The sequence below is a fragment of the Varanus komodoensis genome, unplaced genomic scaffold (genome assembly GCF_004798865.1).
Source record: "Varanus komodoensis strain SLA01 unplaced genomic scaffold, ASM479886v1 scaffold33, whole genome shotgun sequence".
Classification (NCBI taxonomy): Eukaryota; Metazoa; Chordata; class Lepidosauria; order Squamata; family Varanidae; genus Varanus; species Varanus komodoensis.
The window spans coordinates 4154454-4181784 of record NW_025335817.1 but is presented as its reverse complement, the minus strand read 5'-3'; the positions used below and the strand labels follow the sequence as shown (position 1 = coordinate 4181784).

The 27331-nt window shown below is 51.0% G+C and overlaps 1 protein-coding gene across 1 annotated transcript in view; it reads right to left on the bottom strand.

Annotated features, from left to right (window-relative positions):
- Positions 1–2618: 2618 nt before the first annotated feature.
- The window catches only part of WDR72 (WD repeat domain 72), a 44236-nt gene continuing 19523 nt past the window's right edge, over positions 2619–27331 (bottom strand). Inside the window, exons 14-19 of the mRNA XM_044438541.1 lie at positions 21378–22147; positions 20301–20386; positions 17894–17976; positions 16654–16810; positions 2899–3003; positions 2619–2692 (exon numbers count right to left, since the gene is read on the bottom strand). Of these exons, the coding sequence (XP_044294476.1) occupies positions 2619–2692; positions 2899–3003; positions 16654–16810; positions 17894–17976; positions 20301–20386; positions 21378–22147 (1275 nt within the window). The remainder of the gene's footprint in view (positions 2693–2898; positions 3004–16653; positions 16811–17893; positions 17977–20300; positions 20387–21377; positions 22148–27331) is intronic.

The window sequence follows — 27331 nt, the reverse complement described above, 5'->3', positions numbered from 1 at the left end:
GAAACAAGTGGCCCGACCCAAGTGACGTATCACGGTCAAAGGTCCAAGGGAGCCAGTGCTAAAAGGGGTGCCTGCCACACCCCAGAATACGGAGGATGGGGCTAGCGGGAGCCAGTCGTTACAGCCGTGTGCCTCTGGGTGCTGGGGAATAGGGCAAGCGGGATTCGCATCCGCCTGCAGGTCTCCCGTGGGGGCCTCTGCTTAGCCGTCCCACGAACAGAGTGCCAGGCCAGGCAAGACTTTGGCCCGAGCCAGTGGACTCAACACGGCCAACCACGGCCAGCCCAACGTGTGCTCTGGACAGGTTGGGGATGCAGCAGGTGAATGGCGCATTTCCTTGCCGATACCTCACAGGAGAAAGCGACCCATACCTGTGGAGGTGTGTCTACCCACAAAGGCAACAAGAAACAGGGAAAGGTGATGGATAATCACCTGGGACAGAAGCCTCAGGAGAGCGATGCCGCCTGCAAAGGCTGCGAGGGGCAACAAGGGAGAAGAGGCAGACTCAGAAGCACCTCCTCCTCTCTGCTCCATTTGTGCACAAAGCCCTGTTGCCTCTCCCCACTGCACCTTACTGGAATTGGAATTTGATTGGTTAACACTTTCTACGTGGAAATAAATTACATCACCTAATTAAGTTCATCGAAATCAATAGGAGAAAATGAGTTTAGGATAGGGACATAAATTTGCTATCTACGATTATTCCTCCTCTGGAAATCTAACGCAAGGGAGGCAGGATGTCCTCCCAGAAGCGCCCTTTGCCCCTTCTGTGCCCCATGGAAACATCTGGAGTTGCCACCCTCCTAGGGAAGTGGAGCGGGGGATGCAGAGGAAGAGCAGCCAGGGGTCTCTGAGCAAAGCCAGGCCGCTTCTGCACCAGTGCTGCCAGGAGGGGGCTTCTCTGTGCACGGTGCACCCACAGCCAAGGCCGATTTCGGCCCGTCCCGACTCCGCTGGGCCCAGTGACCGCCACCCCCTGCCTGACCGCAGGGGCAGCTGCCCCGGGGCTCTCGCAGGGGCCTCCCCTTCCACACCGGGCCGTGGCCAGAAGCGCCGCAATCCCTTATCACGGCATCGCATCCCTGGCAGCGCCATAAATAATTCATGCCCCGGCTGGGTCTTCGTTGTGGGTCTCCGAACGGCATCGTGCCGGGAAGCTGGCAGCTGCGTCTGGACAAGCACCACAGATCCAATGTGACAACTGACTAACAAGTATTTTTCCCAGTCGATGGCGAAGGTCGACAATCACATGAAGTGCAAAAACAAAACACCGAAATGGAAGGAAGCTGTTTCTTTCTCTTTCTGAGGCGCCGGCTTATTTCCAACTCATAACCTCTGGTCACATTAGAGGACTCACCAGCCCTCTTTATTCTCCACACTCGCCTGTCCATTTACGCCTGTCCCTGGATCAATATGAGCAATTCTGGGAGAAATACGATGTTGTCATGACAACCAAGCCACAAATTCTCAGTGGGAAGCCGTGAGACCAGTTCAGAACTCTCCAGAGGTTTCCCGACCTATGAGGCATGTTCCTTAAAATGCAGGAACGGACGGAGGGGCAAACGGGCGCGCTGCAAGCACAAAGACTGCGAAGAGAAGCAGGCCAGGCAGAGCTTTGGGTAGAGCTGATATTCTTATCAGTACATATTTCCCTCCACACGCGGTCCCTGCCTGTGTGCCGAATCAACGAGGGAGCCGCCCTTCACTCCTCCGTGCTTCAGCCCAAACGCCATCAGGTGCCAGAGGGAAAAGCAGACCTCGATATCCTTTTGCTCTTCCAGACTATTTGATACAGCCAAACAAAGGCACAGAATAGGCTCTTATTATTATTGCTTGCAGTTATGGACCACCCCATAGCCCAGAGGGCGCTCTGGGCGGTTCACAGTGCATTTACCATGCAATCTGCCCCTTCTCGAGCCCTCTTCAGCCGGCACGAGAGCTGGCGGGGGTGCTCACTCTCGCCATCCCCTGATGGTGCATTAGAGCAGCTGCGCCTCCGCCAGACGTGGTGGGCAGGGATGGGAAACAGACACAGCTCCGGGCAGGGAACCACAGTCCCCCGCTGTGCATCTCTTCCCGGAGAGTCTGGGCTTGAAAATCAGTCACATTGCTGAGGTCGGCAGGGCTCTGAGATGACTCTGGGGACTTCACATAGACCCCTGACCACAGCCTTTCTCTGAAAATGCAGACTTGGCAGCGCTCCTCAGGGAAGGGTGAGCGAAGCCTGGGAGAGAGCAGGCTGCTGGACTGCGGGAGCACTCGAGTACTCTGCAAGACCATGGAGGCGATGGATTACAGGCCGACGGGCACAGAGATGCCAAGGGAGAAACGATCAGGCAGAGACCAGGGCTGCCTCATGCTTGCCAAAATGGAAGGCCTCTACTCTGCAAATTTCCCTGTTGTCAGTCCTGGGTCGATTTGCAAAAGGCAGAACATAGAATCCATAGATTTACTGTGGTCAGAGGGATGCTGCATGGGCTTCCCTTTATTAAAACGCTAATCAACATCAATTGCAATACATGTGCAGTCCTAGGCATGTATACTCAGAAGTAAGTGCCACAGTTACTCCTGGTCAAATTGTACAGAAGTGATGCCTAAACAGGGCATTTATTAGCCTGTCACTTCTGTTTTAGCGTCTTGCCAACATCCTTGGGCAGCGCATCCACTGGATTTTTCGTCATCCGGCTCTCCACTGAAGGGAGAATATTTCTCGCTGGCGCTAATGATTATTCTCAGCTTGCCATGCTGGTCTTTGCTCTGCCCAGTTCTAGTAAGTCTTGACCAAAGGAGCCCCGGTCCCCAACCTCCCAAGCAAAGATCCATCGGTCATTGCTGAAAGGAACGAGGCTGCCCTGCAGCAACACTGCCAGGCAGCCATGATGGATGGGCTCAACTCACGTGGGTTCTCCGACGCTTCCGAGACCCGCCCCTCGGCACCGTCCTCTCCACCGCGGTTCTCCACAGAGGCCGTGCAGCTGTCACGCTTGACCGTGCTGTTGGCAACTACAAAGAAGCAGAACACGGGCGCTGTAACAACTTCCCATGCTACTCCTGGGCCCATCAATCCGCCAACGTATCTTCCTACTCTCCACTTCTGCCTGGCTGTCCAGCCTTTCTAACACACCTGGCTGCATCCCTGGCGTACGGCGCGGATGGGGCAGAAGGTACATCAGGATCTACTGGAAGACCTCTGAGCAGCGTGCCGTAGATTAGCACGGATTTTCTAACTCCTGCTCATGCAACAGGAAGCAAAAGTCTCCTCTGTCTGTCCTAAATTAAGGTGACAAAGTGGACATTTGTCTTCGTACAAAAGGACCACAAGCACTCAGGCATACTCTGTTCTTTTATTCCAAGGGTATGCCACAATTGTGTATCTGGCTCTGGTTGGACTTTGGGGTTCTACTAAGAAACAAAGCAAATCCAACAAGATTTCCACTTTAACCTAAATGTACATTCTAATTTCCTCGAGGTAATACTTTCTGGTATCTTGTCTAAAATGGGTAAGTCGAAACATGGCCATTGTTTTGCACAAAGAAAGTTACAGATATGGATAGGCAAACCACTGTGATCCAGCTCAACAGCCCCTTTGAAATGGAGGGTATTTGAGAAACAGCCAAATTCCTCTTGGACTGGTGGAAGCACTCAAACATTTCAGGGGGCAGGCAAATAAATAAAAATGTATGGGAGTAATCAATTAAGTACTATCACTTGAAGCTATAACTTCATTTAAGCTGTATTATAAGGCCGTCTCCCTGCAAGGCAGATCAGAGGGTTGACTGAGGGTTGCCAGTGCTTAAAAAGCCCACGGAAACATCTGTTTCTTCTCCTCAGTGTAAGAACACATGATACTGCCGAGCAGAGCTTTGAAGAAACCCTATCAGACCTGAAAACTTTGGGGAGGAAAGGCAAGGACTTTGAGATGATCCCAATGGCTTTCTCATGTATCCTTCCAGTACTTGGAGAAAGAATAGAAAAGGAATGAACCCTCCCCTCCCCTCTTCAAATGCCTGCCAATGAAGGTGATGCCAGTGCAACAGGTCTGGGTCCTGGGACCACGGGCGACACTTCCTGGAAGATGGGCTGCAGGCAAGGGACAGGGTGTTTCTCACAAGGACTGGAAAGAAAGTTGGCCACAGCATGAAGAAATTCATCAAGAGGGTGGCTTCATACTGAATCCTACAGGGGAGGGAGAGGTAAACTTGCGGGCGACAGTAGATGGAGGTTTATGTACCACAACTGAAGACACAACACTGACAGCGCCCAGTCAAAAAATACAGGAAGATAACTAGAGTGTAAAGCAAGGGTCTTCGGTGCCTGTGCACCCGTGCCCAGCGTTTGGGAACAAACAGCAATGAACTTGACCTCTTAATATAGGAGGGAGAACATGACTTGGTAGCATAACTGAAATCTGGTTTCATTATGACTCTTATGACTGGAATTCGGCAGCTGAAAGATATAACTTGTTCCAAAAGAACAAAAAGAACAGAAAAGAGATGGAGTCACTTTATATGTTGAAGATACACATATCTGCACAATCACAAAAGCTTAGTAACCTCGACGAGAGCCTCTTGATTGAAATAAACAGAACAAAGACTAAAAGGAACCTGGTGACCTGAGCCTACCTAGTCAAGCAGAAGGTGGGGATGAGATGTTTGAAAAACAAATGCAGCCACAGCAACCTTCTGCCTTAGGCAAAAGAGAGGAAGGCGCATCTTACGCCAAAGCTCCAGGACTGCTCCAGGTATCACTCAGAGCAAAGAAGTTTGTGCCTAGAGACAAAAGAGATGTCTGTGGCCCCTCACATGGCGAAGCCTGGAGATGGGGGCTCTGTGCTGGATGCTGCATTTTACTGGCCAGCGTCTTAGGAGCCCTCATAGGGGGACTTCACACCCCGAGACCGGGACAAAGCACGATGAGAAGAAAGCGCAGGAGTGATGGAAGCCAAGCCTCAGGACTCAAGGAAGCCCCACCAGACCGTGAGGGCTCTCCGGCAGGCAGCTCGGTGCGGGCAGGGAGCATCTGGGAACGAGATGAGGCCGGGCGACACTTGCAAGGGACTTTGCTGATATGTGTAGCAATGCCCTGACTGGAGACCAGGCTGTTGTGATTCCACGGATTAAATGTCAGGTTGTCAATTATCTTCATTACACTTTTGGAGACAGATTAAGGAATTAATTTTGAGCGAGTCTGAAATTAGGACTCTGGGGTGAATACAGCAGCATATGGCAAGGGGGAATATCGCTTGGTGACACCGATGTAGGTGGGGTCAGCCAGGAAGCCGGTGCTAATCCCGACCCAGAACCAAGCGGCAGGCAGGAGACTGGCCAGGGAAGTGACTCCCCGGCATCTGCATGGGACACAGGCCGACCCGTCCCACTTTCACTGCTCTCAAAACAGTTCTATCCAATTCCCGAGAGCCATTTTGCATGTGCCAAGCTGGTTCATAAGAGCGACCGTGCCCCTCAAGGCCAGCCACCCCAAAGCTGAAACCAGAACCCGGCTTGCTCCCTTTAATGTCTGGCTGAAGCTTCTTTTCCCCTCTATTGGCTCCCCTCATTGATGCTTCAGGGTGGCTTTGAGCCCAGGCGGTCCAACAAAACTCATCCAGAGCTGGAGATCACTGGCTGCTTCCTGGAAGTCTCACCCCAGTGGGACAGGAGGGGTCAGGGCACTGTTCAAGCACTGTCTTCCTGACGAAGTCGGCAGCAGGACCAGGGGCCGTCCCCAGGCTGAGCCCGGGGGGCAGGGCAGCACACCCCAGTCCCCCGCTCTGGCAAATGATCCTGCCATGCTTTCCGTTTGGAAAAGCTGGTTGTAATTGCCTTCCTTCAGCTGTTCCTGAAGGCAATATAGGAAAATTCCGTATATTGATCTTAGGTGTTCTGTGTGAGTCAGAGGAGAGTGAAACAGTGTCTCATGTGCTTTTAGATCATTCTTTTTATCGGGATATAGAAAAACGGCTAATGAACCAGTTTTGTGTAATTTGCCTGGCCATCCAGATGCCTTTTATGTTCATTTACTTCTTTCTGATGTAAAAGCATATGCTACTCTGAATACTGTTAAGTTTTCTGTAGCAGTGATTAAAACACACCTGGCTCTAACCTGAGCCTGCACTTATCTTTATAATTGCTGTTTGGGGTTAAATAATTGCTTTGGACACTGTTCTAGGAGCTTGTCAATATGCTGGTCCACTGAGCATAATAAAGTCCTTGACTTGGTCACTGGCCAGGGACCTCGCCGGGCTCGTGCCAGATGGAGGAGCATCCATGCAAAACTGAGCCAACCACTCTGCCACCCGTCTGACCGAGAAGGGCCTCAGCTCGAGGCTAAAGCACCGTGCTCCCGCTTGCTCAGCCAGCCGCTGCAAAGTTTGCGCCAGTCGCTGAGCGGACCCACGAAAACATGCTGCAGAACACAGGGAGGAGCCTTGAATCCAGCTTGACGCTCTCCTCTCCTTGTTCCTGCTGCTGGAAGTGGGGGAGCACCCGTCCTCCCAAGGCAGGTCAAGGACAAGAGCTGCATTTAGGATTTAAGAGCCCGACCAGGGATGGGTAGAGGCATGTTAATGTTGTCAGCAGGGACCCAGAGCACAGCAGAGCGCCGGGAGCAACAGTTCCTTGGAGAAAGCACGTGGCTGCCTTGGTGAGAGAGAGGTTTGGGCAGGCCGTGGCCCTTGCGAAATGCTGAGGCACAAGCAACGGTGCCACCGCCCCCCGACCCCAAACACAGGGAATACAAAGCCAGCCTCTTCTTAGGCAACCTCCTTGGCCTGCAAATATGAACAAGTCAGAGCTCAATCAACAAGCAGCTCTGTGGTTAAAGAATCACTGATGGAAGAAGCTGATGAAAAACTGGGATTAAGGCTTTAGTGTGAGTCTTCTTCGCATTATCACGTTATCTGTCTGCTGCCTTAAGCTCTGCAAAACAGCTGGGATCATCTTCTTACAGGCCGCAGCTCCAAGATGTTTCAGCTGCTCCCAATCCAATTACACAGAAGTTAAATACAAAGAAAGGCCTAATTCTTAATTTTTCTAAATGAAGAACAGTGCGATTGTAGGTTATACAACAACTTAATCTGTCTTAAAACTGAGTATCAACCTTGTTCTTTACAATGCACTTGGTAAGCTAGCTTGTGATAGATACTGGAACACTCAGTCTGGGAGGTCAGTTCGTAAGAGCCTAAACGCTTCTGAGTGGATGCAGGTATTTGGCGAGGATTCCACCTGGCAAGCCAAGGATCTCTCTTCCAAGAGCCTGTGCCGCTTGGACACACATCATTAACAAGCCAAATTTTTTGAAAGAGCCACGAGCAGAATTTCATCACTCACGTACAGAACCCATCTCTTCTTCTAATTGCCCACCACACGTCTTGGTGATCAAGGTAGCACATGAGGGAAAAATTCAAAATATCACTGTTCTTCAGCAAATCTCCTTCCTGCTTGACAGAAATTTTATGTTTTCATGCATTTGTAAAAACAAGATCAGGGCAACATGTGCTCATGGATCCTTAAGAGGTTGGGTTTTCTAAATTAGAGCTGCCTAGTGCTTAAAAAAATCAAGGAAAGGGGCAAACCAAGTTAGCCATGTCCAGCCAATGGGCAGGGCCGATGTGGCTTTCCTTCCTCTCCTGCAGGCTGGAGGGCTCTCCCTGGGCCTTTCAGTATCTCTTGGTGCAGCAGGATTTGTGCAATGCCACCCATGTGGAGATGCGCCCAAGGAGCCGTCTGGAGCGACTTCCCTGCAGCAGGCAGGGTGCATTTTGCATGGCCCTCAAGTGCCTGTCATTTTCACACGTATGGGGAGCATCATAATGAAAATGATGGTATTTAGGGCAACGTCAAAAGTGCGTATTTGTTTCCTAAAGACGTTTCCTCCTCCTGCTAATGACAACATGATCTTTAATCTTACTATGCTTTGTGGTTTTAAAAATGAGGACTTTTATCATGTTTTCCTCCCCAAATATCTGGAACTGTTCTCCAATGGCATCTGTAAAAAGCTGAAGAATGTTTCTTCCCGCCCTAACCCCACCCCAGAGGCCTCTGCTGATAGAACAAATCTTCCAAGCCTCCTCCTTCTGCAGTCAGGAGAGCCTGCAAGGCATTGTGGGGGCCAGTTAGAACAGAAGCAGGAAGGGACCACCGTCCTCTCTCTCAGCAAAGCTGGTTCGGCTTCTGGAGCATGGGCCCACCAGTTCCTCCTCAGAAATCGGTCTCTAGCCCTGTTAAATGTTGTCGCTGTCTGCCATGCTTCAAGTTGCACTAAGTGCTTTATGTAAACACAGCCCAGTGTTGCTATTTCTTTGTAATGTAATATACGAACATCCATTTAAATAAATGTATTATGTACATTATGTATTGTAAGCCACCTAAGGCGGCCTCGGCAGTTATAGGCAGCCTATCAATACATGCATGCATAAATGAATGGCAGACACAATGACCTATGGGGGCTCTTCACTCAAATAGGGGCCTTCTGTTGTGGGAGGGGTCTCAGCTCGCTTTGGAGGCATTACCCGCACTCGCTCCGGCTCCTCTGTCATCATGATAAGATGCAGGGGAAGGAACTGTCCACAACCACAGTGACTCTGAAAAAGCCCACAGTAGTCATTTCTCAAACACGCAGGAGTAGATGTTGTGGCCCAGAATTGGCTGCTGGGGTTCCAGTATGCTCAGAATCAGTCCCCATGTACAGTTCAGAGAGGCAGCCCAGGATGGACAATCCCCCAAACAGTTAAAAACATGGGGCAAAAGCAGGATGGGTGGGGAGAGACCTGCAGGGTGGGATCAAAAGCCCTGGACCACGTGAGCTGTTCCCAAACATCCCGATTTTGTTTCCATGCAGGAGCACCTTGGGCCACCTGGTCGCACCTGGTCGCTCCCATTCATTTGGCTGCTAATGCAGCAGCCTGGCCAAGGAGCCTCCTGTTCATTTTGGAAGCTACAAAAAAGGTGTGGGAGGCAAGCAGCCACCTCCGCTCTGATTGCCAATGGACTGCAGGCAGTAACATCAGGGTGCCATGGAATCATAGCAGTCCTGCTCAGTGCAGGACTCCACTGAGCATTTTATGATACCCCAGAAAGCTTTTTGCAAGTCTGTATTTCTCTGAGGCAATAAGCTAACTTCATGCAGAAAGTGCAGGCCATGGTCTTGTTTCAGAGTGTGGCATGCAAGCCCCTGTTAAGCATTTCTTGTCAGGCCTACTGGGGTGCCCAGGCATGTTAGCATCTTACAGAGAGAGGGCAACTCTCACTTTGGAAACGGCTCCACAGAAGATTCCAAAAGAAGCTTAAAAAGGTGTCATCTCTAATTGTGGCCAAACGCCAAGGCATTCCCAAACCCAAATGCCAAATGGGTGTTAGCCTCTGCACAGCTAGAAGGATAAGGCTGTCCTAAGCCCGCCTGACTTCCGACAGCGGGATGACTCCAAGCAGCGGGGAGGGTTTTGCCTCTGGACCCAGGCAGGGGAGATGCCATCGCGCTCAAGGACCAGTCCTTGAAGTAAATAGCTGCGACCTGGCCCAGAGGCTGCAAGAGAAGCAGCCCCCCAAGAGTGGCATTCTAGGCCAGCCAGAAAGGAGCCCTGAAGGAAGGAGTGTGAAGACACCACTTATCCTGGCGCTGCCACCTCTGCTAGCCACCTGGGGACAAAAGGAGGACTAATTGGAAAAAGCTGGGCACCCCCTCAAGAGTGGCTCCATTCTTTTATAAAAAGAAGAGCTGGGAGGGGGTCTGAGGTGAAAGACCTCCAAAACGACAGTGAGAATGAGGAGGACAAGGATTCTGGGACTCGCATCTACTTCCTGAGGAGGATCGCAAGTGTGTTCATGCAGGAACCCTTCTGCTGTGGCCATCGAGTGATGTGCCATTACGGCCGTCCGGAGTGCCCTCAATTACTCTTTAGCTATGGGAACACATCTAGAATACGATCAGGCTTTCACGGGCTAATTTTAGCTTCTCTCTCTCTTTTTTTTTTTTTTTTTGCTGCAGTGCATTTTCAGGCTACAGTGGGCTGCTGAAGAAAGGCTAAACAGAGAGGGGAAATGCACACTGGCAAATTTTTCCCGCTAGTCCACAGGCCTGCCATTTGGAAAGGCGACTGCCATCTTTGCAGTTATACGTCCCATTTCAAATGTTCGCAGTGCTTCTTGGACTCTGCCTCGAGACCAGCTGTGGCAATGAACAAAATGAAAAGGTAATGCTCCAGATTATCTTACTTTGCATAAACCTGAGCTTGATCAAGAGCTGCATGTACATGTCTCATTGTGTGTCTGTATTTTTTGTAAGTGCCGAGCCTTCACAATAAGATTAAAGTGGCAGAATGTGGATTGTATAACCTGCTTCACCAATGCCATGATGTTTACAATGGATATTTCCCAAGACAGACAAATCAGCATGTGCTTTTTTCTTCCTTTCCTATTTTCTACCCGTGTCTGTGTGTATCATATGTTTTCAGGGCAATGCAAGAAAATCATTTACACGAGAAATGAGTATTTGGTTTACAGAGCATCCAACCAGCGAGGAGACAACTTTCCTTGGCCTGGATGAGGAAAGGTCAGAAAGCAATTCTGAATAATAAACGAGACCCGCTGACCTCATGACCCAAGTCTGGCAGGGTCAGTGAGAATCCCTTTCACCAAATGCAGAGAGCAGAGATACAAACTGTTCCCCTAATGAGCTCCAGAGATAAAGCAGGTGCCAATCTGGTGGCTGTGGAGGAAGACACAGTGCCAAAAGCCACTCCACCACTGCCCTTCATGTAAATGGGAAGGGATCTGCGTCCTTGGAAGCACAAACCAAGATGCCCCAGGAAGCCGGGGGCTTTGTTTCCCCTGCTGGGGCCCCTTCTAGCATGTGCATGATCCTGTAAGCAGGGAACCCTTCATTAAGTGAGGCGGAGGGGAGCGGCAGCCCAACAGGGCGATGCTGCCTCACCTCCGCCCCCTGGGCAACTCGAAGAGACAGGCAGCAGCCTTCAAGCTTCCTGTGTGGGTCGGAGCCACTGAACGCTGGATGCTTCCCAGAAGGGCAGCATAATAAGCAGCCCTCCCCAGCACACACAGCTCCTCCCCCACCAACAGGGCCAAACTGCCCCTGAGCATGGAGGTTCTCCGTGCAGCCACTGCAGCTGAAAGCTTACAGTGGTTCCATCCAGTCCAGCAGCATCCCGTGTCTGACCGTGGCCAGCCAGAAGCCCAGGGAGAGCCACGTGAGCGGAAAGCAAAGGCAGCAGCCTGCTCCACGTGTCCCTGGTGGCTGGTGCTGTTCCACAGCACCTGCGGGCAAACAGGGGGCTTCCATTTAGCCATCAGGACCCAGTGCTTCTGACAGATCGCTCCTCTTCCTCCTGCTCTGATCCCCTTGCAAAGCCCCAAGCCAGAGGCCCTCCCCACGTCTGCTGGCAATTCAGTCCCAAGTGCGAATCATACGTTGCGTGAAGGCAAGCTTTGCTCGGTCGACCCGAACCTTCTGCAAATCCATTTTATGGGGTCCCTCCACGAGGGAGAGTGCCATGCCTGCTCTCCACATGCCCGCATGGTCCGACGGACCTTGCATCATGTCCTCCCTCGCTGCTCTCTTTCCAAACCCCAAATCCTCAACCCCTTTAGCCTTCACTGGTGCGAGGGAGGCTTCAGCCGTACAGAGCATTTGGGGCATCCTCTTCTGTACCAAGAGTGCCCTCTGAGGCGCACTGACCGATGCGGGCTGCGCAGTCCTCCCAGACGTTTGAGAGCGCGATTCTGGCACGAAGGGATTCTCCTTTCCGCCACAGGGGCTCTGTCCTGAACTCTCCTGGGCTTGTGCACATGCATTCCAACCTGAGCCCTGCCCACCTCTTTCTTTGCAGCCAGGCCTCCCTCTCTTCCCTTGGAAGCCAAGCAGCGGCTGCAGAGCGGCAGGTCCACCTGCCAGCCCTCATTCTCACCTGGCTGATCCAGCATTGCTGAGGCCTCCCCCCCACCCCCCACTTGTCTCAAGTGGCAGCCACACACCTCCTTTTCATGTTGCTGGGGACAGTACCCCTTTGCTTTCCAGGAAAGCTCCTCAGTCCCACTGCAACCCTGCAAGTCCTTGGGTTCCCCTTGGAACACAAATGAATCTCTTTGGTAACTCCCACGAAACAAACCTTGGGGGATTTTCTGTGTGTCGGTTCTCTACATCATTCAACCACTAAATTTTTAAAGTTCAAAACAAATAATTCCTTACTGCCCGTGCAGCCACAAAAATCCTCAATCCTGTTTAAGCCATTTGCAGCAGAATGTTCTTCCTTGTGGCACAGAGACTTCACACCTCTAAAGGGTCCCGGTTCTTGACATGCCTTCCAGCTTCCCTGAATCTGCGGCACTGGCCATGCAGGCAGCTGCCACGTGGGCTTCCCCTCCTTTCCGGCCACTGACCTTCCCTGGATCCAAAGCAGCCCCTTCTGTCCCCGAGAGGGGCTCTCCATTGGCCCTAACAGCTTCCCAGGCAGTAACAGGCCGACATGCCCAGAGGGGCTTCCAGCTTGAGAAACAGGCGGAGTCCCAAAAATTGGCCGGGAACAGTATGAATGCTGCATGGAAGGTGAAAGGGGGTAAGTGGGTGAAGGAGCAGCTATAAGCAGGAGTCCCTGTCATTGCCCTGCCAGCTCTCCACTTCGGGGGAAATCTAATAGCTTCTGCTGCAGAAGAACGGGGAATCTGTCCTGCAGCTTGCAACAGGCCAGATATAAATGCTTCGCCTCTTGTGCTGGGAAGGACATGGACAAGAAATGCCCTGGCTAGAAAGAGGAGGCTCTGGTCCTGCCGAGCTGGGCTGCAGCGGGAGGGTTTGGGGCATGGAGGCCATTAATCACATCCCCAGACAAGCTATTGAGCTGTCTGTGGAAAACAGGAACAGTTCCCACAGAATGCACTGCTTGCGGGCCCTGATGGATAGAGTGAGATGATGCAAAGCTGTCTGATGCCCCTCTGCAAAGTAAAGCAGAAGAACGCAAGGTCTTTCATGACAGTCTCTGACCACAGATGAACAGCTACTTTATTACAGCACAGAAAAAGGTTGCACCTTGCTCCAGACTTGGCTGCCTTCCGCTGCACACAGTTAACTTCCCAGCCACCCACCATGTATTGACATGCCTGCTGTCCTTTTAGGATTTAAAGGGACAGCCGATGTTGCCCTCCCCTCTTCCCCTTAACGGCAAGTCTTGGAAATAATAATCTAGATACACAATCGGTTAAACCCACTGTTTTGTTGCTGCTCCTTTTCCCATTTTCATGGTGGGGAAGAATGCCCTTTGCTTTCCCCCGGGGCTTGCCTTTCCCTGCCTTTCTACGTATTCTGTTAACCAACCAGAAGGTGGCGCCACAGTACACCAAAGCAGAACCGCAACTTACCCCAAGGCTTTTGCCCTGGGATTTTGCCATTAGAAATGTAATACCAGACTTTCCTCTCTCCTAAAAGCCTGGCTAAGAGGGCTAGAAAAGGTGGGAGAGGCTCTGGGGGATGCCAATGCTGTGAATGGCCTCACAAACTTCACAAAATTCCTAAAGGAACTTGTGGCGTCACTGTGAAAGTCTGCCTGTAGCCTATTAGGCATGCTTTATCTGAAGCGCTCCACATTCGTACTGCAAAAAACAAGTTAGCCGCTGAATTAATTGCTTATGAGTAATTTCCTGATATTGCTAATGTGATGCCTAATTAAATCGTGTTTGTGTTTTCTAACCATTGCGTTCCATTTGAAGAGGGAGGAATTGCCAGATGTTTTAGCTGGGATTGTTCAATAGATATGATTGCTGGGGGGTTTTACACTGCTTGGTTCTGGAAAGCACAGGAGTGGGCAGAGCAGCCTTCAGGTGGTGCGTTGATCTTGCAGTGCAGGAGCATCCCAGTACCACCTCAAGCCTCATCTGGGGAAGGGTCCTTCCCACAGGGGCTGGACTGCCCACTCCAGGTTCTCTGCCTAGTGCATGCATCAAGAACGCAGAGCTCTCAGAATAAGAACCGGGACCAGAGCTGAGAAATATGGAACTGGAAAAGGGATATTACCTGATCTGCAAGTCTACAACAAAAGCGGCTCGCCGAAGCGTCACTGGAGATGGTTCCTGAGAATAGCAGCACCAGCGGCGGAAAGGCCAGGATCCAAGCCACCCAGGTGCTGCAACAGGCCACCGGTCACCTCTGCAAGGCGCAGGCCTTCCGATGGCTCAAGGCAGCATGTTTAGAAGCAGCCCTGAGCACGAAAAGCCGTGCATGCACATGTACCCGCAAAAGCTGCAGCCTGACCTGGCAGAAGACGACAGCGTGGGCGGGATGGGGCCAAAGCCCCCAGTGCAGTCCCAGAAGCTCTCACTCCGCGGCCTCTGTCCAGGCTCGGCTCCCCCACCAGGGCACAAACAGAAGGGGGAGGCACCCTGGGGCACTCACCCAGACCGGAGCTCCTCTACTGAGCTAGTTTCACACAAACCCCCAGGAAGGTCCTTCTGAAGACAAAGGTCAACGGGAGACCTTCCTCTGCAGATGAGAGCGTGTCCCCTAGGTGAGCAACACTAGGCAGTGGCGCTGCAAGGAAATGCCTTCCACGGGGGTCTTGAGCGATATCCTAGCAGCATCTTATCCTTTGCAATGTTTTGGATGAGTCTGGGATGGCGCCAGTACAATTGGATTCTGTGTAAAAATACGCAATAAATCTGATTTCTGTTGCATTAAGGGGTTCTCGGGTAAAACGCATGAAGCAAAGAATGAAATAAGCGGCAGTCCTACAGAGTCTTCCAGTTCACTTCCTTCAATACTTGACCACTAATATTAGAGAATATTGGATCAAGGTAGAGTTCTAAATGAACGTCTATGAGATAATACAGTAGCCAAGTCAAACCACAGGTTAGATGATAAAATACGAAATTGAGTTGCCTCCATTTCCAGGAAAGGGTTGAAATTTGAAGCATCGTCCTAATGGTCTCAGAGCTGCATATGCCAGAGGGGAGAGAGACTGTGTGCGTGAGCACCCGGCACGGACCTCCAGCACCCAGTGCTCTCGGGGCTGCCAAGGAACCTCCTCCCATCTGCTTTTGCCCGGCCAGCCAAGCCGGTGGCAATCTCCGCATCGGGGGCAGCTGCGATCCCACACACCACGACACGCCCTGCGAATGAGAGCCCCGGCAGTCCAGAGGGAAGGCTCTGCTGCCGCCAAGCATGGGTTCCCTGGGAGCTTTTCCCGGAAGCCAGCCTGAGAGGGGCCCCTGCTCAGTTCACCAGGGTAGATGCCCCCCAGCTGCTGCTTTCAAAAGGCTGAGGGAGAGAGGGGATCTGTTGCCCAGAACTGGTGGGAGTTCGTGGATGGGGCTTGTGGACTGTTCACACCAACTTCACTTCTCCCCCTCTAATTTGAAAACAGGCTTGGAGAGCAGATGCTTGGAGCTCGTTTTGGCCGACGCAGCAAGATTCATTTAACGTACCATTAACGTGAAGATTCAGAAGATCCATGCCAAGTTGGCCTAAGGGGTTCTCGTGCAAAGAGCAAATGGAGGGAAAGAGCGTCTAACTCGGGCACCCCCACGAGCGCTCGGAGGCCCCTGTCAACGCAGCATGGACCCTGCTGTGAAGACGTCGCACCCAAATCCAGGTGGCAGAACCCCAGTGCACAAGCTTCGCTGAAGCCCCTCCCCCCCCCCCCCCGAGGTGGCAGCAACCTGAGCACCCTCAGGCTGCAACCCCATGCGTGCCTTCTTATAGCAAGCCTCATCAGAGCAGTGGCAGGTGCGCCAAAGAATGCGTAGCCCTAGCTGTGCATGAAGTACAGTAGACAGCCTTTTTCCAAACAAACTGGCGTAGATTTCAGGTAAGAAAGACAGAAGGTGGGGGAGATCCGGTGTAAAGAGAACAGCCTGACACACGGCCTCGGTTCTGGCGCTGTCACCGTCCTCTCGCTCACAGAGAGCCACATTCTTTATGGCTTCAGAAAAGGGGGGACCTTTTGAGATTCCTGGAACAGGGCATGCTAGTCACAAATTTTCATGACAGACACACGCACACCATGAGATTATAAATTAGCTACCACAGAGAAGGCTCACTAATAAGATTGGATGTAAACTTTGGGTCACTTAATTTTAAGGCTCAGCTAATGGGCCAAAGAAAATTGGATATCACCTCATAACATAAATTCAGATTCAAGCTTTCCTACACCATTAAAAGTTACAGCAACTAGGTCTGCTGTAAAATTAAATGATCCAACTGTAAAACTCATTTCCACAGTGGGATTCTTCTATACCCAAGTATAAAGAGTCCACATTTCATATTATGCAGTCACCAAATGGGAGCTGTACATTTTTTATATATGTTTGCTCTCGTGGATAAAATATAAATCTGGAAATGTTGGCTCATTCCCATAAATTTGTAGATCATGAATGTTATCTATAAAATGAAATGGATCTGTTGTTTCCTATCCTGTTTCCAGTAAGTCACTGACATACCATAAGGAATGAATACTGGAAGCATTTCGCACAAGCATACGCAGCCACACCCATTCTGTGCGTACCTGAAGCGTGCAAACAGGCAGGACCACCGGAGTAGCTGCCCAGGTGGGTGGAAGCGGTGGGATCCGCAGCAGCGCCAACGCAGGGGCCTGCCTGGCAGGCTTGTCCCCCTCGCCTAGCCCTTAGCCCCACCAGCAGCTGTGACCCTTACCCAGCAAGGGGTGGCTCCTTTTCGCCTCTGGCTGGTCAGTCTTGGGCTCCTCCTCACTGGCAGGTGCCTGCCTGTGGCCGTTCGGCAACATCCTCCGCTGGTTCCTCATGCCCCACTGAACTTCGGCCAGCAAGGCGGCTTGGATGGCCTCAGTCATCTGCCGGAGATGGTGATTACTGGTGAGGAGGGTGGCCGGCCATGGTTAAAACCCGAAAACAGCCCTGTTCCTAGCTCTGCTGCGTGCCTCCCACACGCCCCCTCTCCCAGGCACAGCTTCCGGGCAGGAAGGAGGGGGAGTGCTTCTTCTCCCCATGCTCAGTTCGGGGGAAAGCCGAGGGTGGCGGGGGGAGGCCAGGCCTGGCGGGGCAGATCTGCCCTTGACCCTGCCATCCTCTCGGGTCATGGCCTCTGCGAGGGATCAGAGAGGAGAGTGGGGGAGCTGCAGCGTGCTGCAACTGGAAGGGGCCGAGGAGGGGAGGGGAGGGGAGGGGGCCACCCTCTGATGGGCCGGCTGAGCCTTTTTCAGCCACCTGCTCTTCCAGCACAGCCAGTTGTCACTGTCCTCTGTCTTCTAACGTGTCAAAAGCTACCACACACCTAGGCATTCGGGAGACAATGCCCACACTCCCCTCCTGACTGGCTTCCCGTCTGCAGGCCATGCCTGGGACACATGCTCTTCCTTTGCATGACAGAGGCTCTCTCTCCTCTCCGGATGCATCTTCTGTGCAGCAGGAGCACCATCTGTGAGCCCCAGCCGGACTGAAATGCCCCAGCCCAGCCATGCTCTGAGGAGCAGCTCCCGTGTGGGCCAGCTGGCCCTGACCCAAGGCAGAGGCCAGGGGCTACAGCCCCCCTGCCACCCCAGTGCCCCACAGCCAGCTTGCTGCAGCAGCTTCCTCCCTCACAGGGGCTGAAGCTCCCCTCGCACTGGTGCCAGATGCCACCCCAGTTAATCCAGGAATTGCACCCCGCGCCTCAGGTCTAGTGGGGCTCCTCCATCAGCGATCAAGAAACGTAGCCAGCCAGAATGCCAGGCTGCCGTGAGTCCCTCCGATATGCCCACAAAGGTCTGCGTGCACATGGGAATGAAGACAGGCGGGGCAGCCGGGCAATCCAGGTGTGCTACCCATCTGAGGTCCTTCCCGCTGTGCCGTTCGGAAGGCATCCAAACCGCGGTGACCTTGTTCGGGCTTCCTGAAACACTGCGGATCAAGCCCTGTGGCTAATACCCATTTCCTACCTGTATGGACTGGTCTCTCCAGCAAGAAATAAGTCTAACCAGTGAAGCATTATCCAATCCATGAGCAGAAAAACCAAATGGGCCTGAAAAATATACAGAAAATTCTGTGTCCAGTAACATGCAGTCTAAAGAGGATAAACACCCAAACCAAACATCCCAGTGGCTCTGTCAGAGATGACTGGAAGAAGAGAAGGGGGGGGGTTTACAAAGGGCACTTGACCTGTTAACCCTTTACAACCGAACAGGAAACTCACCCCCAATTTAACAATCCTGATATCGTTGACTATGCTTGCACTTTCTGTTTGTAGGATACGTCACATTGAAGGAGATGCAGGGCCCTGTTTTAAAAGGGGAGTTCTGCTCCCCAGGTTAAGATTCATTCCATGGTATGATACAACATCCATAAGGGCCCCCAACAAATTATTATTGCCCAAGTTATGCCTGTAATTCTGAGTATCATTTCCCCTGCTTTGAAATACCAAAATAGCTTATTTATTTTATTTTCACCAGAAATTTGGGAAAATTTGGGATCACTTCAGTTTATTTTCAGTAAGAATTTATCAAAGTCTGAAAATTTCTTCTTTTCAGAAGGGAAGAAGCTGAAATTCGAAAGTGTTGAATGTGGGGGAAACTGACGATTCCATCCATTCAGTCTTACTGGTACCTATTTTTCAACTAAGCAATACTTCAAGGTACAGTTGGAACAAATATGAATTGTCTACACTCATTATATAAAGCTACATGGGAGCCAGTGTGGTGTGGTGGTTAAGAGCATGGGACTGGGACTCAGACGACCTGGGTTCTAGTCCCCACTCAGCCATGAAGCCAACTGGGTGACTTTGGGCCAGTCACGGACGCTCAGCCCAACCTACCTCACAGGGTTGTTGTTGTGGGGATAAGATGGAGGAGGAGATGTAAGCTGCCTTGAGCCCTTTGTAGGAAAAAGGCAGGATATAAATCCATAAATAAATAAATACATGGAAAGGAGAGCAGTGAGGGACCCCAGGGGGTGTTCGCACTGCTAAGGCAGGATGTCAAGAGAAAAAGATGGTGGGAGGAAGAGGCAGCGGGGGCGGGGGGACTCTTCTCTGGTGCACCCACAGGAGAAAGCCAGCAGGGCCAGGGAGCAAAAGTCTGGCTTGGCTTAAAAGGCGGGAGCTGGTCCCGGCTGACGCAGCCGAGCACCCTGAGGTGCGCAGCACTTCCTACGCTCCCATCGTCAAGACAAGCTGGACTTGCTTTTAAATCCATGATTCCTGACACAGAACACTGACCAGGAAAGGAAAACAAATCCTTGCAAGGGCTGAGCAATGCTCCGTGAAAATCAGAATGAGGCGTGTGCACGGCTCTGCAGCTCACCCAGCGTGTGCTGGCTTCGGGCCCACAACACAAAGTTCTCCCAGGAAGCTCAAGATCCCTGATGGATGTCAATTCGTATTCGTTATGGAAGGGGGAACTTCGTTATCTGAATCCACCCAAAGCATCGTCCGTCTCGGATGCAATTCTGCTCTTCCCCAAAGCATGTGGCAGCTCTCTGGCTGGCTTTGCTGCTAAAGTGCCTTTGGTCAGCTGTGACAGCAGACTTGTGCTTCTTCCAGAGAAGGCTTGCCAAACCCAGGAACTGAGGGTATGGTTTCATTCCACCCCTGAGGCCAATTCTGCTACCACAATAAAAAAAACCAAGCACTTCTTTCGTGCGATGCCCAGAGAGCTTTTGGGTGGCACTCAAATGAAATAAATAATAACAATTATAATCAAATGGACTTTAGTTTAGGCCAGAATCAATATCTTAGGTGCTGCAAGATGCTTTGATTAAAGCAAACTAACAAACAGCAGTGAAAATGCAAAACCAAGACCTGATTACGGGTCAGATGTCTGGCTGTGCTGGGGTTGAGAGGAAGCATAATTTGGGGTGCAACAGAAATTCTTTGCTATTGCGGTGGATGTGGCTGCACAACACTGCAGAAAATGGGCTTTCACAAATTCTCAGCACTGTTCTCTCTATAAGCAGGACGCGTGTACACTAAAAATATTTTTGCATTAAAACAGATGATAACAGATGTTTCAGTGGGGATCAGAAAAGTACAGCAACTCCTGCAGGCCTCAGGGACAAAAATGATCCAGCCTGGTGCAGCACAACCTGTGGCTGCTGGTGGGTGTGGGGCTTCTGCTTTGCCCCTGCAGACCCCCCATGGGAACCCCTTGGGCAGGGCCCAGGTTGGTTCTAAGCAAAGAGGGGCAGCTGTGACACCCTCCAGCAAGGGCCTGGGAGGTCGCTTTGGCACTCAGGCAGTCTGAGCACGCTCAGTCAAGGATGAAGGGAAGGTTCCCCAGTGTGCTGGGCGTCCTCTCCTGCCACACCTAGAAAGCCCACAGCAACGCTGTCTTCTCATCTCCTGTTACTCACATCCAGCCGGCTCATCAGAAGCACTGGCAGTCCCCAGGGAAGGCCCGGGCCTCCTCTTGCTGCGTGCGGACTCGGGTTTCTGTGGACTGAAGACAGGTGTTGTCACTGCTCAGGGGGATCAGTGCGTGCAGCAAGCCGCCTCTGACTGTGCCAGACAGCTGGAGAGGGGAACCCTCCCTCTTCAGGAGTAGCTGTTGTTGGGGAGCCGGGCATTCTGCACACCCCTCCCAGAAGCCACGGCCGGAACTGTTTGTCCCGGGGGGCTGGAGAAGGCCGCAGGATCACCTTCTCAAAGCAGAAAGGTCAGCCCAGAATATGTTAAAATGCAGCTGATGTGAAAGCGCCGGGCCCTTTGGCACCCGCAGCCCCCAAATGTGGCCCAAGACAGACCACGATGACGAGAGTCCAACACAGGTGGCATATCTCGTTGCACACCTGCTGCGGCAGAGGGATGGGGGGGCAACCCTGAATGGGGCCCGGCTTGGCTTCTGGCAGCGCTCAGCCTCCGTGCTCGCCTGGGAGGGATGAGGTACAAGCTGGCTGCCTTTATTGTGAATGGGAGCACTGCCATTTATTCCACCAAGGAAGAAATGAGCGGGCGTCGCATTTGCTTGAGTCCTCCGTGATACCAATTTAGAAGACTTTTGGCACATCAACCACTGCCTTAGACGCTGTTCCAAAGAGTATCATTGACATCAAAAGCCAAGCTGCACAAAGGAGTAATCCAATAAAAGTAAAAGTAATCCAATAAAGCTGGATTGTAGCACAAGCAGGGAAACAAAACTTCTAGTTTCCCAAAGAGCGATCTAGTGGGCCCTTCTCCTGCCCTATCAGGCCATAAGATCCCTTTCTTGATCAGCCACTCCTAGCTCAGATCCCATCAGCCTGCACTTGAATTGGAGATGGTTTGCCCCAACATGCATTAATTTACATCTGCTAACATTGAACAGCATCTGCCATCTTGATGCCAATTCTCCCAGCCTGGAGAGATCCCTTTGGAGCTCCCCACAATTCCTTTTGCTTTTAACATAATCTCCTTTTTTTTATAGGGGGAAGTTAGAAAGGAGAAGTCCTTACCTTGTGTTTTCTAAAGGCCTGCTGATTATCCTTTGAACCAAACATATCCTGCTCAGTAAGTAGACCAGAGTGCTTGACCTGTCGGTGGTGCAAGTGCTTTTTCTTCTCTGCTCTTGGACCACTCCAATGTACTTATTACACAGATCCAGCACTTTGCTGGAAAATAAGTTGACTGCTTTGTGCTGCTGTTCCACCATCACCAGATTAGCACTGCCCCACCCTGGCAACATCAGAGAAAGGCGGTTGTCTTTTGAAATTAGTCCGAATGAGACTGGATAAAGAAGTCTTAAGATATCCAAGTCCCGAACGCAGAGATCATCCAACTCTCTGTCCACACCCCAGGGCAAGAGGCAAGATAAGAGGAGCTTTGCTGCATCTGTGGTGACATTCAGATTGACTTTTCCTGGCTGCTGCCTCCTAACCTTTTTGGAGCTTTTGGCTTTTTTGTGTCTTTTGATGCCGCCACTTTGTTCTGAAGATCTAAGTACACTGTTCTCCCCAAAGATTTGCTCTTCACTAGCCATTTGAACTTGCCCATCCAGCGGTGTGAGCGACGCAGAGGTTCTATTTCGTTTTAACATCAGTGTCCTTTTTTCAGCTGTGCTTTTCGCTCTCTTCAAAGTGTCATAGCTGTGGAATGAGCTGGATGCTTTTAGTCCATTGAGCGGAGCAGACTGCAGCACTTCTACTAGTTTTTCCAAATCAAATAGGAGTACATGAAAATTTGTGTTCCCCCATTTTGTCTTCACTGGCAAGATGGTAAAAGGCCACTGGGGAAGGCAGGCAGCAGGGAGCTGAAAAATAACGTAACAAAAGCAACTTTTATCCTACTCTTCTACTAAAAGTACCTACAGTGGCATGCAACGTAATCATAAAACACATAATAAATATGTACATTTAAAAAACTTCATTAACTGATAGTCACTAAATTCACTGCATTTGTCAAATGCTACAGTACTCAGGCTTATACATATTCAATTCAACCACATGGAAGTATATAATTAATAAACTGTTTCAAACTCAGCATCCCAATCATATCAAAGTTGCAACTAAGAAAGACATGAGGATGCCCCATTTTATTTATGGGAACACCGGACCCTTCTTCAAAAGATTGCTTGGGGCAGCTAAAGTAAGCAGACTGAATAACAACCAGCAGAGTTACATAGGACCTGTTGGAGCACCAGCTGCGACCAGCTGTGTCAGGCACCCACCTGTATGGGGCATGCAGACTGCAGGGAGAAACCTCTGTCTGGTATAAAGGATATGGATGTGATATGTTACCTGGTTAGTGTAGCAGAGAGCTGGGATCCAGCTGGCAATTGTGGAGCAGGTCTGTCTCAGTGATGCAGGCTAATATATCCTGAGAAGCAAAGTTAGGTTTCTAGGTAGGAAGCTGAAATCCAGGCCTTCCAAAGTAACTTTCAACCTGCTCCATGTGTTGAGACAGCTCAACATGTGAAGCTGAGAAGTCTCCATGTATGGATGAGATGAATGTACAGTGAGGAGGGAGGTTAGATGTTTTAGCTACTGGGACATTTTTGAACGAGCCAGGCCTGTGCAAAACAGGAGGCCCCCTTTTGAACCAGGATGGAATCAAACAGCTAGCACCTGGTATAAAAAAGGGGGAGCACAGCTTTGCAAGCGAACCCTTGGGGAAGCTAAGAGGAACTGTGGGGCATTCACTGAGAGCTGAACCATTCCTCAGAGGACGAGTGAAAAAGCTGAATGTACCCAGGCACATTTGGAAAGAGACATGGCGCAAGAGTGTTTCTGTGTTCGTGCTGAAAGCCTCTGGGTGAGGGCACTGGAGCTGGCCTGCCTAGTTTTGAGGGAAAACACAGACCATGTGTGTATAATGGGAAGCTGCCAGAACCTGGAGAACCAGCAGGATCCAGTAACCTCCACATATAAACAGAATACAAACTGGGGGGATCTAGTCAACTTGCCCCTGGAAGTTCCCACGCTGCTGTGCCCTGCCGAAGACCACCCATCTGTCGACCCATTCGGGTCTCTGGGCCACCTCATCGCTTTTCCTGCCCCCTTTCCGGAAGTGCTGCCTGTGCAAGAGCTTTGAAAGCTGCAGTTTGCCATTTCACTCAACCTTCAGCCTTCTCACAATTCTTTGTGGATCGACATCCTTCCAGTTCGTATCAAAAGTTTCTCACCGTGAGCCACCAGTTTCTCATCTACAGACTCAGTAGAAAATGGATAAAAGTGCTTTCAGACTCCGTTGTTGTCGACAGGCGTAAATAAAGGCGCCTGGGCAACGCCAGGGGGAAGCCCCCCTTGCACTGGGGGTGTGCTGACCTCTCCCTCTAATGGAGAGTGGGCACACGGCTTTCTTTGCGATGCTACCGCATGATCCTATTTGTTGGCTCCCTTGTGGAAAGCGAGAGCTTTGGTTGCTCCCTCTGCACTTCTTTTTCGCACTGATCCCACCACGGGATGCCTCCTGCCTTCAGAGTTCAAATACTCTGCTTCCTAATGGACACGTGCACTTTAAGTGGGCCATGGTCAGCTTCTTAGAAGCCAGTGAATCCCAGCTGCAAAATGCCTTGAGAGAGGAAAAGGTCAGCTGGCAAAAAAGGGTTTCCACTATGTTCCGCATAAAATGTTTATATGGAGAGTCCGGCTTAGACCAGCCAAGGTTAATGGCACATACTGCTGTATTTAGGGATGGAGGAGGGGAGCAGTGGCTGGGCCTTCTCCCTCTGCCAAGGCTCCTCCTCTGCTTTCTTGCCAAACCCACAGTAAGTACAGCAGAAATGGATGGCTCTTGTTGAATGCCATGCGCGAGACTCCCAGTGAGGAGGAACTGAGCTGGAAGGAAAGGGATCTTCTGCCAGCACAGCCTTCTGCACTGTTCTCCCAGATGATCTTCATCTCACAATTAAAACGCCAGGAGCGTTTCACTATTCCTGACAGTTTAGTTCAGCCCGTTTATGGAAAGCAGTTTCCAGACCCTTTACCTGCAGCCCTGTAACCCCCTAGCAGCTGTGGCTCGCACCAAAGGATGCCATTTTCTCTGCGGAACAAACAGGTCACCCATGTTGCTCCAGGCAAATAGGAGAGCAGCCATTTCCTAACACAACTTTTTATGTATTTCATGCATGCCTTGCCCTTTAACAGAAAGGGCTTCTCCTGGCTGGGAACTGAGCTGGAACCATCTCCATGTGAAGCCTCTGCTCTGCTCTGGTGAGCCATCTCTCCGCCCGGGCATGATGCTGGTGTCCTTCCTGCCTTCCACGGGCAGGATGTCGTTCATTTTGAGGAACGTTCCACAGTGCATCCCTCCCCACAGTGATGCGGTTACTTGCCATCAAGTCATCTCCGAGAAATATGGGCCCCGTGAATGCCTCCCTTCCAAAGTGCCCCCCGCTTGCAAGACGAGTTCAGCTCTCGTAAACTTAAGGCTTGGCCATCTTCTATGGAGTCAGTTCATCGTATGTTTGGCTGTCCTTCTCGTCTTCTGCCTTCCACTCTCCCTCATGTGCTTGTCTTCCCCAGTGAGCCTTGCTTTCCCAGGATGTGTCCAAAGTATGGCAGCACCAGGTTCATCATTTTTTATTTTTTTGCATCCAGGACAAGTTCTGGCTTGATTTGATCTAAGATCCACTTGTTCAACTTCCATTCAGACCAGGGGATTTGCAGAGCTCTCCTCCAGAATCATGCTTTGAAAACATCTATTTTCTTCCTATCAACTTTCTTCAGTGCCCAGCCTTCTCACCAATCAGTGATCAGGAACAGCAGGAATGATCTCAGCCTCGGTCTCCAGTGAAATGGGCTTGCACTTGATGATCCAGTACAATATGAAGATGTTCAGTGAACATATAGGTGAAGCTGGTACATGTAGGTGATGCTGCCACTCCGAGAGCTGCTGTGCCTAAAAGATGGGCAGGTAATCAGGCAATGCAAAGTCGAGGACATCTGGGGAAAAGCAACATGGCATCCCGGGATGTTAGAGCCTTGGAGATGTTTCATCAGAGGGAGCTGCAAAGCCTTGTTAGACCAGCCTCTCAGGTTCCCAACAAAAGATCCTTGTGACATCCACATCTGTGCTTGCTATTCTGGCCTGGGGATGATTGAAGACAGACCTGGATTCTGGCAAGATCTGTGCCTGTCTGCCTTATGCGCTCAAGGTGAACATCTCCTCGAGTGGAGGATGCCTTGGAACATTCTTAAGAAAAAAGCCCAAGAAGGTAGTCCAGGCAAATATTAGAAGTTTTAGTAGAAACATGAACATGATGTGAGGCTACTTGAACCTTTCGCGGCTGCTTGAGGGGACCTACCTGACAGGGCAAGAAAGAGCTGGAGTGGGCGACTCCCATGGAAGGACAAAGCTACAGAGGGCACTGACTGCATTTTCCGATGCTGCTCTCTGGCTCCAGTGGGAGACTTCCTCCCAAAGCAGCAGCACGTCAGGGGAGCAATTTCTGTCAGAACCGCAGCAGGAGAACACCAAGTTAAACGCCCCATCCCTACTTCTGCACCCCCTGGAATTATCAGGCCCCCTCCAGCCGCTGCTCTTGGCATTCTTAAAAGGGGGCACTTTAGATACAAGTGCTCAGTGCTGCTCAAAGTCTGGCTCATGCAAGTGCCTCGAAAGCAGAGGATGGACCTCCAGAGCTCCTCTTGGACCTCCTTCTTTACTCAGTTGTGATTTTATTATATATCAGTAGGCACAAAAGTGATTTATAAATACTTGGATTAACAGGGCAACTCTTCAATTAACCTCCTGATGACAGAAAGTGCAGGGAATCAATGCCAAGCTGCAGATGGGTTTTCACACTTGAGCCCCTCTTGTGACGGGGGGAAGCTTCTGTAAGAAGCACAATGAATAGTCTGACCACTGAGTAGTCGGAGCAAAGCAGACGCCGGCCACGTCTCTGCCAGCGGCTGTGCAACCCTCCTGCAGAACTATTTAGTCAAACCAGCCTCAAGCAAGTCAGCAGGCAAAATAGCAAGGAAGAGGCATTCATTAAGAACTAGCTGTTCCCTTGAAAACCTCCGAGCTGCGGGCAGTGGCAGCAACGCACAACACGGCCAAGCCCCCATGTCCCTGAACCGCGTCCTGTGGACAGCAGCCTAATGACTGGCAGGCCAAATTGCTGGCAAGCGGGCAAGCCAGCAATTGTAGCTGCTGCATGGAGAAGGAGGACCAGGGAGCTGAGCCGACAATAGCAAACGCATTACAAGCTAATCGCAGAGGCAATCTCCGGAGCACCACGCCTCTCCGGCAGCAACGGGACCCCTGCTCCACATTAAGTGTGAGAGCACCTTTTCGATTTCTCCAGCCACGGCAGGGGTAAAACAACCCAGTGTGCGAAACCCACTGACTGGTAATAAATTACTAGATTGGAGGCCTTTTGTTTTCCTCCAGCAGTGGCTTTGCTGTGCATTCCCGCTATCATGCCCAATTAAAGTGGAGATGGCTTCCACAAGCTCCACCTCGTAACTGTGCTCCAGTCCCTCTGCTCCAATTGCTCGAGCAAGAAGCACGAGGTCGAGAAGCTGCTCTGACCTTTCCGGGCTGACTCCCCCTGACCACTCGCTATGGGAAGCAATCTCCACTGAACAGATGGACACTTTGGCAGACTCTATAAAGCTAAAGAATATCAAGATAAATGGAATTGCGCTCCCACCTCCCAGCCAGTTTATGAGCATAAAATATTGCTTCGCCAAATCAGCAAACATTTTGAATTGGAAAGCCCACAACCCAGAGAGCCGTTTATTCTTGATTATACGGCTAGCAGAAATTTCATTTAGTGATTTGATTCTTTTAACTAAGATCACAAAAAGGAGTAAGGATTCGTAGAATCCAGGCACTGTTGAGTCGCACTGTCACAAAAGGAGTTGCAAGCGGCTTTAACAGTCCTGTTCTCATGTAATCTACACACACAGGACAGATACAAATATCACAGCCACTTCCAGGTAGGAGAAACTAATGCCATGCA